This window comes from Grus americana, chromosome 19 (assembly GCF_028858705.1).
Source record: "Grus americana isolate bGruAme1 chromosome 19, bGruAme1.mat, whole genome shotgun sequence".
Taxonomy (NCBI): Eukaryota; Metazoa; Chordata; class Aves; order Gruiformes; family Gruidae; genus Grus; species Grus americana.
Genome location: NC_072870.1, coordinates 3,474,439 through 3,487,280, shown reverse-complemented (window position 1 = coordinate 3,487,280; position 12,842 = coordinate 3,474,439). Strand labels below are relative to the sequence as shown.

The following is a 12,842-nucleotide window of genomic DNA, read 5'->3' as shown; positions in this document are numbered from 1 at the left end:
GATGCTTCGCCCATCTTTACAGGGCGGCGTGTGGGGACGAGCATGTCTCCGTGCCCGTGTTTCGGCAGAGCTCTTGTCTTGCCTTTACCTCCGGCTGCGTCTGCGCGGACGTGTCTCCTGCCTGGGAAACCACCCGCTCCTTAGTGCCTGCGTGAGGTGACCTTGCCTTGGGACACTGGCCACCGGGTCGCTCGGCTGGTGCTGGAGCTCCAGCCTGGTGGCACCAAAGGGTTGGCCCCAGGTGGTGGGGACGGCTCCGGTTGTTGTGCTGGGGACGGAGGTGGCTCCCTGGGGGTGAGCAGAGCCCCCCGCGCCCACACGCGCAGATGAAAGAGGCAAACCCAGCCCCGCTTCTAATTAGCGGCGATCCTCACGCCTGCAATTAAGCTCGGCCGCTTTATAAGGGCTCGGTGCCGGGGAGCACGCGTGGCACGTTGCATCGATGACGGCACCCGGGAGCAGTGCTAGTAAGGCGGGCGCTGCCCACCCCTGCCTGCCCACCCCTGCCTGCCCACCCCTGCCTGCCCACCCCTGCCTGCCCACCCCTGCCTGCCCGCCGCCGGCCATCGGGGAGAGCCTCCGGGATGCCGAAAGGTTTAGGACGAGGCTTGGGATGAGCTGCTGGGCCGCTGGGCCGTACGCGCTGCAGAGCAGAGACCCCGGAGGGACGTGCGTGGCGAGGGTAGGCTGTTCCCTGGATGGGAACTGCTGCTCCGAAGGGATGGTTTGCATTTGGGGCCGGACCGGCACCGAGCCCCCCGGCATGGGTGTTTTGGCATACGTCCCCTGTCACCGGGAGGACGGGGCTGTGCCCGCTGCGGTGGGGCTTTGGGACCTGCTTGAGGCTCCCATCAAAGTCACGCTCCTCCCCATCGGGTGGGTTTTGAGCTTGGTTCATTGCAGGGTAGGGGACAGGGATGGAAAAACCTGTAGGAAAGGCAGGATTACGTCTCCTTAATTAGCAGGGGCCTGATTATCGTTTCTACCCAGAGCTCTGCTAATGATTAAATATGTGGGAATTATCTTTATTATTTGTATTGCATCAGTATTTAGCAGGCTAGGACCCTGTTTGCCATGCAAACAGCGAACGAGAGTCCTTGCCCAGAGGAACGCCATCCCTGCCGTGTCGGTCGCTGTCGTGGGGCGGGTGGCTTGGGGTTGGAGCCCCGCGCGCCCGTGGCATCACCGAAATCGCTTACCGCAGCTCCGCTCCCCCGCGCTTGGAAGGGTTTAAAACATTGAATTTTGGTGCATACCAGTCACATGTGTTTTAGTGGTGGGGGGGGAATCAGTGTATTAACATGACCTCTGAAATTGTGATTTTTATATATGATATGTAGAAAATACATATATTTTTGGCAATTGGGTTGTTGAAGCCCAGGAGTTGGCCGCTGCCTTTAGACTCTCTCGCTTTATTGTTGGAGGGCTACAATAAAGCAATCTCGTTAGGTAAATATGAAGATGTTACGATCCACCATCTGCTAAAGCGCTGCTGCGCGGCGCTGGCGGAGCGGTGGGAGCTGCCTGCCGCGCCGCTTCTCCCCCGCTCCTTCTTGCCGGGGTCCGCCGTGGGTCTTGCATGTCCTAGGAGAAACAGAAGCGGTTGGCATGGATGGAGAAAGGGCTTTTTCCGATGGTTTCCTCCCTCTTAACGACCCGGGGGATGAGGTGTTGAACCCTTCCAGCTGGTGAGGACCGGTGCCCGTCGGAGCGCGGGGGGGCTGTTGGGATGGCGTTAGGCTCATCGGTAAGTCCCCCAAAAACTGGGTCACCACGTGGCCGAGCTGCAGAGACCCCGATGTGTGGGGACGCTCTGGTCTACGAGGACACCCCAAGATGCCGCCGGGTCCCGCAGCATCACTCTTGCTCCCATCCCAGCGGCGGGACGACCCTGTCCCGGTGGCAGCAGGGACCCCCCGCACCCCCGCGGGCGCTGGAAGCCCCTTTTGCAATCGCGGGCAGGAAGGATCGCGCTCGGTCGGCAAAATATGTGAGGAACTCTGCTTGTTTAAAGTGCCTTTGGGGTTTTGGGCCTTAAATAAACATCCTGGTTGGGGTTTGGGTTGGAGGTTTTCATCCCGGGAAAGGCAGGCGGGGGGCAGGGAGCCGTGCCGGTGCCCCAAGTCTGCGTGCGCCTTCTGACAAGGTTATAAATTAGCTTCATTAGAAGAGGATCACTGAAAATAAATTGCTCCGCACCCTTTAGGGGCATCGCCGGGCTGTAATTTAATCTCGTCTTTCTGGGGAAAAATGCCTAGAAACCCTTAAGTGAAATCACAGCATTTTACCCTGAGCTGGAGCTTGGTATTTTTGTTCCCCAAACTGCAAACACCCCTGTGCCCCCAGATGAGGCTCGGCCGGGGGCTCGCATGGAAAGCGGGGGGTTAGGAGGGGTTTGCTGCAGGTTTCTGGCGCACGCCGGCCCCCGCCATTGCCGCCCGACGGCTTTCTTGGGAGATGCCGGGCTGGGGAGAGGAGCGTGCCGGGCGCTGGAACCCCCATGGACCAGCGCGGTTCAAACCGGGTGGCCCGTGTGCTGTTAGCGCAGATCTGCGGTGGGAGCGGGAGGCGGGCGACCTTTAACGGGACATTAAACATTTATTAAAACCGTTAGAATTAGTGTCAGGTCATATTTATTTATTTTATTTAAAAAGAAAGGGGAAAAAAAGACACAGGCGAGCATGACCTGAGGTCCCATGAGATGACCGATCCGGTGCGGTGCATCCCCAGCCCGCCCCGTGTGAGCCCCCGGAGCAAAGACCTGGCTCCGGGACGGCTCCAGCATCCATCCGTGCCCTTCCCACGGCTCCTTGCTGGATCCTGCCGCAGGGAAGAGCAGGCACTGTTGTGAAAAATCTCACCTTGATCTCGGCCCCCTCAAATATTTCTCGTTCGGGTGGGTTATTTTTTTTTTCCCCACCTGTCCGAAGGTTTATTCCTGTACAGGGAGGTGGGAGAGCACCAGATTAGCCCCTCGTCTCTCCCACATCGTCTTCCTGCAGCCGCCCCGCGGCTTTCCCCGAGCCACCCCTCCGAGGATTACGTGCTCTCTTGAAAACCTCTTTGTTTCCCCGTGTTTGCTGTTGTAATTTATGTACGGTGCCGCCGCTTGTTGAAAAACAAGGTCTTTATCTCCGTGGGAATTATACCTGCCGAAATCCAGCCCTATCGCTGCCTGCACGCGAGGCTCTCCACGATAAAAGCCGGCATCGGCGCCGCCGCAGCAGCGATGCAAAAGTTTCCTCTACTTTAGCTGCCGGCGAGAGCGATGCTTGCCTCCCCTCCGCACCATGTAGCACACAAATCCCCTCATCTTTAAATGCTCTCTGAAAGCAGCCTGCTTGGGTTGTGGCTTCATCGCCAATAAATTTTCTTCCTCCTGATTTATTTCTTTCTCCCCTAGCGGCATAAGCATCGTTGAATATTTTTTTTGGCTTCTGGTTGATTTTTTTTTTTTTCCCCCTGTGCATGTAAGATGCATATTTCCACGCTCACTGACCTTCTGGTGTGCCGTGGACCCGGCGCGGTGATGCCGATGGATGGAGTGGGGAGTGTGCGTCCCACGGGGCCAAGGGTGCCTGTGGGTGACTGGCAGCCGCGCTCCTGGAAAGGGCTATTTTTAACAGCTGGGCTTGTGCTGGGTTGCCGTCGATGCGCCGGAGCACGTAGGCATCCTTTATTATTTTAAACTCGATAATTAAAAAGAAAATTAAAAATAATGGGGCGGTTGTCTCTGCTGTGGGTAGCCGCCGCTGAGGATGCTCCGGGGTGACGGCCCTCCCGTGTTAGAGGGGTCTCATCCGCACCCGGACCGGCGGGTGGGCTTTGCGTGGGCCCGGCTCCCCCCGGTTGCCGTCCCCGCTGGGGAGGGAGCTGATGCCCGTCGGCAGCCGGAGCCGCTCCTTCGGAGGTGTGAGGGAAGTGGGTCCCGTCGGGGCCGCGGACAAGGAGAGCGGTGGGAGGGTGGCTCTCCTCCCGGCGCCGGCTGTCCCCGTGTGCCCCCTCCCTGCAGCTCCGCACCCCCCGAAAGCAAAACGGCAGCAGCAGGGGTGCAGGCCGGCGTCGTGTGGGTGGGAGCCAGGACGCGGTGCCGGGGTCCCTCTCCTCTTCCTCCTCCCCGTAACTCTTCGCTTGTGGTCGGATCAGGCTCGGGGGGGTGCCGGGCTGGGTCTGCGCCCCCCGGTGTGCTCCCCACCATCATCAGTGCTGCCTACGGAAACCCTGAGAGCGAACGCCGTTCCTCGTAAGCCCGTGTGCTGTGGGTGGGCCGAGGGTCTGTCTGTCCTTCCCCCCCTCCTTCCCTAACCCGCTTTTCACCAGCGATGTACGAAAGGCGTTGAAGCCCAGAACCTTCCTTCTCGGTATTGATTTTGCTTTCTGCTCGAGTCTCTCTGTGCTGCCCTTGGTATTCTGAGCAGCTGGAAGGATGCTGGGGAGAGCCGGGCCGCCTCTTCCGAGGGCTTCGTGTCCCCGGCAGCGACACCATGGGCAGCGGGGGGAGGCGTTTGTGGGGGTGGAGCGCTACCTCTCCTTGGAGGTGCTGAGGGGGTCGCGGTTTCGGGCTGTAGAGTCCTCCCTGAAGATACTGGAGAGATCTCTCAGAGGGCAGCCGGGCCCCTTCTTCTCCCTGTCCCAGATCACCGGCCTCGGGGAGAGGTGAAGGTGCTTCCTCCCATCTTCAGGAAAAACAGCATTTGGCTTCTGATCAGGTTTTCGGGCTCTGCCCGGGTCCGCAGCTTTGCAGAGGACGAGGCATGGCGGCAGAGCAGCCGAAATAAACCCACCTATTTAAATATTTACTCGCCCATTATAACGTAGCTCCGTGTTTACCCCCTCTGCGGCTGCGTGCAACACGAAGAGCCGTGCCGAGAGCTCGCCGGCTCGCCAGGGCTCGGCACCCTCGCTGCCGGGCAGCGGGCACCCATTGCCTGTTTGCTTGCCGCCCGTTTGAAGGGAACGGATTAAGAAATTAATTCACAATCTCAGGCTCCGTGGGTCCCGATCTGAACGCTTTGACTGCGACGGAGCGGGGATGGGTGCGGGCGAGCACGTTGCTTCCCATCCTTCTGGCTGAAGCAAGAGGTAATTAGGGGCTTTTGGTGTTGGGGTGGCTTGGTATTGGAAAATGCTCTCTTTTTTTTTTTAATCGCTTTCTACAAGTTTCATGGTGTATGAGGCTGCGTGGGTCTCGGCGGGGTTTGGGGTACAGGGCTGTGCTCGGTGGCATCCTGAATTGGGGTGACGGAGAGCCTGAGCCGGGCCCCGGCAGTGCAGCTGCTGGTTGCCCGTCTCATGGATGAAGGCATCAGAGGGTTTCCAGTTTTCAACCCGACGGGCACATGTGCGAAAGATAAGCTGTGAGCCCAAAAAGCAAGCTGTGTGCCCTCCGCCTTCCCCGTGGCAAGGTGCTCTCCTTTGCGCAGCCCCAAAAATCTCATCTTTTGAGGGGCTGATCCCTACCCCCGGTATCACTTCTCCTGCAAGCATCGCCATCCCGGAGCTAAATCAGCATCGAGCCACCTCCCACACCCAAACCACAATGCACACGGGTTTATTTTCTGTTATTTATGGGGTGCCTGAGCCAGGCTCTCGCTTTCCCCGGTGGCGAGGAACCGGGGTGCCTTACAGCCGCCTCAGCACCCCCCAAACCCACCCCGGGCACCCTTGGAGGCGGCGGGTGCCAGAGGTTGGGTGCTTATTTCCCTGCCCTCACACCTAAAGCAGGCTCCGAATTTGGGACGCCGCTTCTCTTGGTGCTGCGTTGGGTGCCGGAGCTGCCGATTAAGGGAAATGTGCCACGAGGCAGGTTTGCTTTGCAGGATTAAAAGCAAATAAATATTTATGCGCTATGCAAAGCAGGCCCGATAAGATATGCGTATCATTGGGAATTTGAAGCGGTGTCGGTTTGGGCCCAAGATGAAGGGGTGTGCGTGTCGGTGCGTTATGTGGGTTTAAAGGGATGTGTTTTCTCCCGCTGCACAAAAATAAAAATAGGGGAAAAAACAAGGTTTTTTTTGCTTCTCGGGCTGCTCTGGTCTTGGATTTCACCATCTCCCTGCATCCCGTGTCTTTAACTGCAGGGATGGAGAAGAGCCAGGGAGAGAGGGCAGTGCAGGCAGCATTTCGTATGCAAATATAATGCTGGCCCCGTTCCTAATATTCGCTGTGTTTACACGTAAATGCAAACAACTGTTGACTTAGTTTCAACAGATAATGTGTTTCATAACACAATGGAAATGAGAATTAAGCTGGAATTTAGCAGGGGGGAACATGTGTTTCTGCAAGACCCGAGGCTCCGCCGTGCCCGTGTGCTGTGTCGTGGTCACGGCGGTGCCGGCACCGCGGGGACTCGGGCTCGGTGATTTTTTGGGGGGGCCCCTTCTCGCTGGTGTTGGGGGACGCCTCTGCCGACCGATTTGCCTTGCTAAACCACCCTGAAATGGGGTGAGCGAGACGAGGGCAGGGCTGGTCGGCTGCGGGATGGGTGAGTTGAACCGGCCTGCCGGCGAGGCTGGGGAGGGGGCCAGCGTGTCCCCCCGAGCTTTTAGGGACCGGGGCTGGTCTGGGGCCAGATTTACCCTGGGAAAGAAGGGGGTCCTGTGCTTCGGGGGGGGTCATGGCGTCAGGGGAAGGGAAATGCTGGCCCAGGGCACCGTGTGGGAGCCCGAGTGCTGGCGCGTCCGGGAGGGAGGGGGTGGCAGCGGCCAGGTCACCTTGTCCTGCGGTGACTCGGAGCAGAAGCATGCGGGACAGGCCCCGGCTGTATTTTCGGGCCGGATCCTGGCCAGCCCGGGGCAGCCCTCACAGCGCTCCCGGGGGCCAGCCCCGACGCCGGCCCAGGCCGCCTTTGAGTCACGGCTCAAATCGCCGGCTATCAGAGCTGCTCCCGCCGCCTCCGCCCCATGCCTGCCGCCCTCCCCACCCCACCGCATCCCAAATCCCGCTGGGGGGGGCGAGGCGGGACCCCAGCACCACCAGAGACACCCCCCCCCAGGACGCTGTGTTGCCCTTCCCGCGTGAAGGCAGCGATGCACGTGGGCGGCTCTCCTCGGCCCCGAGGAGCGGAGGCGTTGCCAGGGAATCGGCACTTTGGGACCCGCAAGCGGTAATCACCGTCCCTGGGCGTGGGTCTGCCCCGTCTGTCCATCTGCCCGTCCCTTGCCTGCTGGCTGCCTGCCACCCAGCGCGGCAGGGCTTGCGGTGCTTAGGCCATGGCGTCAAGAAAAGCCGAGCCCCTGTGAATACGGCGGGGGGAAGTTCTGGGGTGCGCACCCAACGATGTTAGACACTGGTGAATCTCCCCACCAGAGCTGCAGGGACGGCCACGCCGGTGCGGACACCTCGGCTGGAGGTGCGTGGCTCTGTCACCCACTGGGGACCCCTCCGGCTGCGGAGCTGCTGCTCCCACGGCACGGGAGCGGCACGGCAGGGTTTGGCGTTGCAGCCGCGGTCGTGATGCCGGGGTGCGGGGAAGCCAGAGCCGCCCTCAGCCGGACCCGGCAGCTCCCGGCGTGTCAGCTCACCACGGAGGGTGATGGCTGCCTGGGGTGGGTGGGGGCCGCGTGGCACCCGCGGCTGTTTGTGTCTGGCAGCCGGCGGTGATGCCGAGCCCTGATAGCGCCACAGTAATGGCGGGGTTTGCATGCGAAACAGCAGGTTTCGGGGCTGGTGCCACGGCCAGAGGCTGCCCGGGAAGGAAATGGGGATCCCGGCTGGCTGGGGCAGGCAGCTGCCGGCAGCATCCCCCCTCCGCAGCGGCACTGCCGCGCTGCCTGGCCCCCTTGAAGGGTCACACCGGGGTGGGGGCATGCTTGGCTTCACCGAAGACCCCTCCGCTGCTGGCGGTGAGTCACCTGCCTGTGCCGGATGCCTGATTCCAGGCAGGCATCGAGGCTGCCGGTGACAAGGCGCAGCCGGCACCCGCTCTCGGCACGCGTGCTCCCCGCCACAGGGCCGGAGCAGAGGGCAAGCGCCGGGGCGACCCGAGACCTGCTCTCGCCTTTCCGATTCAACCCATAAAAAGAAGGGAGCAGGCAGGAGGGGGGAGCTCGGGGCGCGGGATGCTCCCATCTCCCAGCCTCCTCTCATCCCCTTAGAAAGCCATTTGATTTTTTTACTGAGCTTATTTATGTGGCGGAGAGTCAGGCCTGGGATTAGCAAACAGCCCATCCTGTAACACAGGGAATACTCGATACTGAGACACCAGTAACCAGAGAGAAATATTGGAGATAAAATTAAAACATAATGAGATTAGGCAGCAGCTCTCTATCAGAGACCTCCTTACGCAGAGGTAATTACCTGGGAAGAAGAGAACGCAGGTGACGAGCAGTGGTGGCCATGGGCTGGGGTCAGCGATGGGGGGACGGGGCCACCCCAGTCCTGCCTGGGAGCTGGGGGGATCGGTGCCATCAACAGCGGCTTTGCAAAAGAAAAAAGCTCTGGGGTTCAGCGTTGAGGAGCAAGACGAGGTGTCTGCCAGCATCCGCTCCCGCAGTGAGGACCGGGGTGGATCCTCCTCTGCTGAGCCCTTGCAAACTCATTGCCCCCACTCTGGGGTCTGTGTCTTTGGATATTGGCAGTTTGGGGACTTTTTGCTAGATAATTCAGAATTACTATTATTATTATTATTATTGACTGGAGCAGCGCCCAGTTAGAGGGACGCAAGGTGGGCACGCAAACTGGGGTGACAGCTGGAAAGCAAACTGTCACCTGTGGGCAATCCGTTCACCTGCGGGCATCGTCCACGTGGCATTTCTCTTTAATTTAGAAGGGGGGGGAAAGCACGGGGCCGGAGGGGGAGCAAAAAAGCATGTGCCTGTGTAATATAAAATTTGAGTTACGCTCTCGGTGACTGCACGGAAAACAACAGGCTTTTTATGTTGGCTCTTGGGGTAGGAGGAGAGCCGGCTAGAATAAAGATTTACAGTGTTTGGGAGATTAAAGGCCCTTGGTACATTGTTCAAATACCACGAGATTAGTTTCCAAGGAGACAGATACCAGTTGCCATAGGCACCGGGGGGCCAGGAATTAGGATTGCGATTTTTTATCCTGATCACGCAACCAGTAGCTGAACGCTGCTAAAACTCGGGCTTTAAATAACCCCAGCGTTAGCTTACGCGCCGCCGAACCAGAGGCTGGAAACCGTATCTCCCTTCCTTCCCCCCGCCCCAGCGCCCGTTTGGGTGTGCAGAGTTGGAGCTGGGTGTCGATAGAGGGGTGCGAGGGGATGCGGGGCTGGGGACCGAGGTGAGCGCACCCCCAGGACCTGCCTTGCTGGTCGTCCTGTGGCTTCTGGGCTCGTTTCAGTTCATTTTTTTTCCTCTGGGCAAGGGATTGCCGGCATCTTCTTGCGATAACCAGCAGTCACCGCGGCGCAAGGGCAGGGGATGTACCGAGGGGCAGAATTAGTCGCCTGCTAATTTTGGCTTCCCCTGGCCACCCGCTTCTGGGAAGTGCAACCCGAGCCCTGGCGCATGGGATGCCGGATCCGTGCCCTCGCTGCCTGCCTCTCCTTCTAGGAACCGCAAAGCACCGGGTTTTGTCCGGGCTGTGCAGGAAAGGGTGCTGAGCTCCCCGTCGCGGGCTGAGTTTTGGGGCTGGACGTCCCCCCAGGGAGGGAGGCTCAACCCTGGGAGCCATGCGAGCACCCATGTCCCCATGGCTGGGTGCCTTCGCTCACCCATCGGGCACCATGAAGCCCATCCCCAGCCTCGCTGCCCCCAACCACCCGTGCGGGGCTGCCGGGGCCGGATCCAGCTCAGCCGTGGCTCGTGCACGGTGCTCACAGCATCCCTCCCCTGCAATGGTGGGAACGCTCCGATTAACACTTACATCTTCCCCCCGCCCCCCCGCTTTTTTTTTATTTCTTTAATAAACGGAGAGGCAGTTGCTCGAAGCGAGAGCTTCTGCGCCTGCCTGCCGTGAGATTGCGGCGTGGAAACTTGTCTAGAGCTGAAAGCTGCGCTGCTGGAGCTCCCCGGGCAGAGCGATCCCCCCCAGCAGCCGCCGTGACATGAAAGTGTTTATCCTGGGGGAGATGAGACTCAGCTTCTGAAGGGCACTTGATCCTGATCCGTCTCTCTTCGCACTAGACGGAAGCCTACTACAATTTTACTATATTATATTTGTGTGCGCGCCTAGGCCAGGCTTAAGAAAATCAAGGCGGCAGCAGAATGCAACGCCCTGGTTGAGGGGGGGAAGCTGAATTCCTGCTGCGGATACGTCCCGCCGCGGGAGCCCCCGGTTTGCTCTTTGCTTCTTTTATAAGCGGGACTAAACCACGGCAGGCGCCGGATTATCCGGGAAAGCAGAGCTGAGGCGGCGATGCCGGTGGATGTTGTGGTGCCGGCGTGTACGTGAGGAGCTTTTCCAGCAGGTGCCCTGGGTTTTTCGGTAAAAGAAAACAGGGGAGGAGGTGTCCGGCGGTGGGAGCTTGTTCTGCCCGGTACTACCCAGCTGGAAGGAGAGGGGGGTGGGGGGTACAAGGTTCGGGGAGCCGGCAGACCCAGCGGGGTGAGGGCTGTCGGCACGGCGAGGATGCGGGCACAAGCAGTCGGGTACCCCAGACTGTGCTGGGGGCTGTTTGCCCCCCAGCTCTGCTGCTTTCAGACTTTTGAAAAAGGTATTGGCTTGAAAAGTAGCAAAAAAAAAAAGGATGTTTGTGTAGGTGGGATGTGGCAGCGGTTATGGGGCAGCAGTCAGACCAGGTTATGGGGCTGGGGGTGCACCGGCACCCACCTTTGGGGGATGCAGACGTGGCCTCGGTGGGCGCTTGTTCGCAGCGGGTGCATCGGCAGGGTGGCACCTGGGGTACCCCACAAACCAGAGCCCCCCGCCTGCTCTGGGAGGGCAGTGCCACAGGGGCACCCGCAGCGGCGTGGGGCAGGGATTAGGAATGTGGGGGCTTGGGGGTGTTTAGACATTTGAGGGTATTTCTGGGCATTTTGCAAATGCCGCGGGTCACAGTTATCCGCTGCACCCCTGGCATCGGTGCTGACCGCACAGCTCACCGATCGAAGCGTCGTTAGTGAGGCAACAAAGAGTTGGGTGGCTTCGCCCCACGCCGGGTGCTCAGGATGGCGAGGATGTGGCTGCAGGGGCCGGAGGCCGGCACTGAATTAGGCGTAAGGGATTAGGGTTTAGCTGGGCGGCACGGGCGGGTTAAAGTCACCGTGCCACGAGTGAGTCGCCCGCGCGGAGCAGAAATCTCCACCGCTGCGGCAAAAACCCCGGGGCCGGTTATCCAGCAAGCGCCGGGCCGTGCCACGGTGCTCCCGCACCCGAGATGACTTTGGTCGCCTGCGCCGGCTCTGCTGATACCGGTGTTTGCTTAAGTGATTAGAAACAAACCACAAGTTGAAATTCAAGCCCGGTCCCTACCCCTGGCTTTCGCCCCGCTGCGGTTTATGTGGTTTCCATGTGCTTTTTGCTCAAGCGACTCCAGCTCGCCGGGCGCATCGCTGCTAACGGGCGCCTGCTGAGAAAAGGACCTCGAGAGTCCCCGAGATGCGGTGGGGCAGAGAGATACCTCCCGAGCCGGCGCCCCTTCCTCGCCGGCATGCTGCTGAGCTAACCCTTAGTGTGGGGCCTGCCCCAAAATGGTGTCCCCGGCAGGGACGCAGGGGACAGTCCCCTCGCTTGGAGGGAGGAGGCTGTCCCGGCACTAGCAAAGGATGTAATTTGTCCCTCTGACTCCTATCAGGACGGCTCCTGATGGATTTTAAAGCGTGTTTAATGATAGCCGGGGCTAATTGCTTAAATGTCCTCCAGGACCAGTGTAATTTTTAAAAATCCCCTTTAAATATGCCCTCCTGGAGTAAAAGGCAATTACAAGTAAAATCACTGTCGTCTCATCGTTACGTGCGGGTCATCGTTACATCCACGTGCTGGGACACGGTGTCGCATCCCCCTCCCGCCGGATGGGCTGGGGGTGCCGGTCCTGCTCCCTTTGTCCCGGGGGGATGGAGGTGGCCAAATGTGGCACCCGATGTCCCATGGCTTATCGAGCGTTTCAGGTGGCCAAGAAGCCCAAATGCCACCTTCAAAAGTCCTTTTGGTGCCTGGTAGTGTCGTTCCCCCCCCAGCCAGCAGTGCCTTCCCCTGCTGTAGTGCAGCGCTCTCCTCTCCCCAGGAGGGGAAATGGCCTGGACGTCCATCTCAAGACCTACCACTAATATATGTGTGTATATATGTATGTATCATGGAATATTTTAATATCTATATTCAATAGATATTGATTTTTTTAGAAAGAAAAAAATTTGCTTGAATTGGGGCTGGCTCACTTGGGCTTCCCGTGGTCTCACCGGCACTGCCGAAGCAACAGGCAGAATTTTCCTGGAAAAATGAATAAGCGGATAATTTCCAGCCACTCTTGTGTGGAGCTGCAGGCAGGACTGGCACGATGGTCCTTTTTTCTTCTTCTTTTCTTTCTTCTTCCTTTCTCCCCCCCCCCCCCCCAACACGCTGAACGGTCAAAGCTCTCATTAATTTAAATTCCTGTTTGGCTCCCTGAACTGGGATTCAGCCCACGCGGCCGGAGGCTTTATAAACATCCCGGCCAGGCGCACGGGGGGATTTCCGTGGTGACGCTGCGATGTCCGCAGGGCAAGGGGGGAGCGCTGGTAGCGTCTGTTTGGGGCTCTCCGTGCTGCTCCCTGTTTCGCTTCTCCCTCGCTGCAGTCAGACCTCGGCGTCCCCCGGAATGTCGCCCTTGGATGGAGTCGGTGGTTTAAGGGCTGAGCTGGAAGATGTTGCACCCACCTAACGCTGGTGGGTTTGGGTCGGGGCGCCGGCCGTCGGATGCTTTGCCCTGTAATGGTTTTGAGTGGTTTGGTGTCCTCGTT

The 12,842-nt window shown here is 59.4% G+C and overlaps 1 protein-coding gene across 4 annotated transcripts in view; it reads left to right on the top strand.

Moving 5' to 3' along the window:
• The window catches only part of GTF2IRD1 (GTF2I repeat domain containing 1), a 67,497-nt gene that overhangs the window by 5,752 nt on the left and 48,903 nt on the right, over nt 1-12,842 (top strand). For 2 of the 4 annotated variants that reach the window (XM_054847817.1, XM_054847813.1), the window contains exon 1: nt 10,319-10,351. The exons of 1 other annotated variant lie outside the window; for it this stretch is intronic. In XM_054847817.1, the coding sequence (XP_054703792.1) occupies nt 10,334-10,351 (18 nt within the window). In that variant the 5' untranslated portion in view covers nt 10,319-10,333. Of the gene's footprint in view, nt 1-4,977; nt 5,083-10,318; nt 10,352-12,842 lie in introns of those variants that run through there. One more of the 4 variants, XM_054847815.1, reaches the window with a different exon arrangement.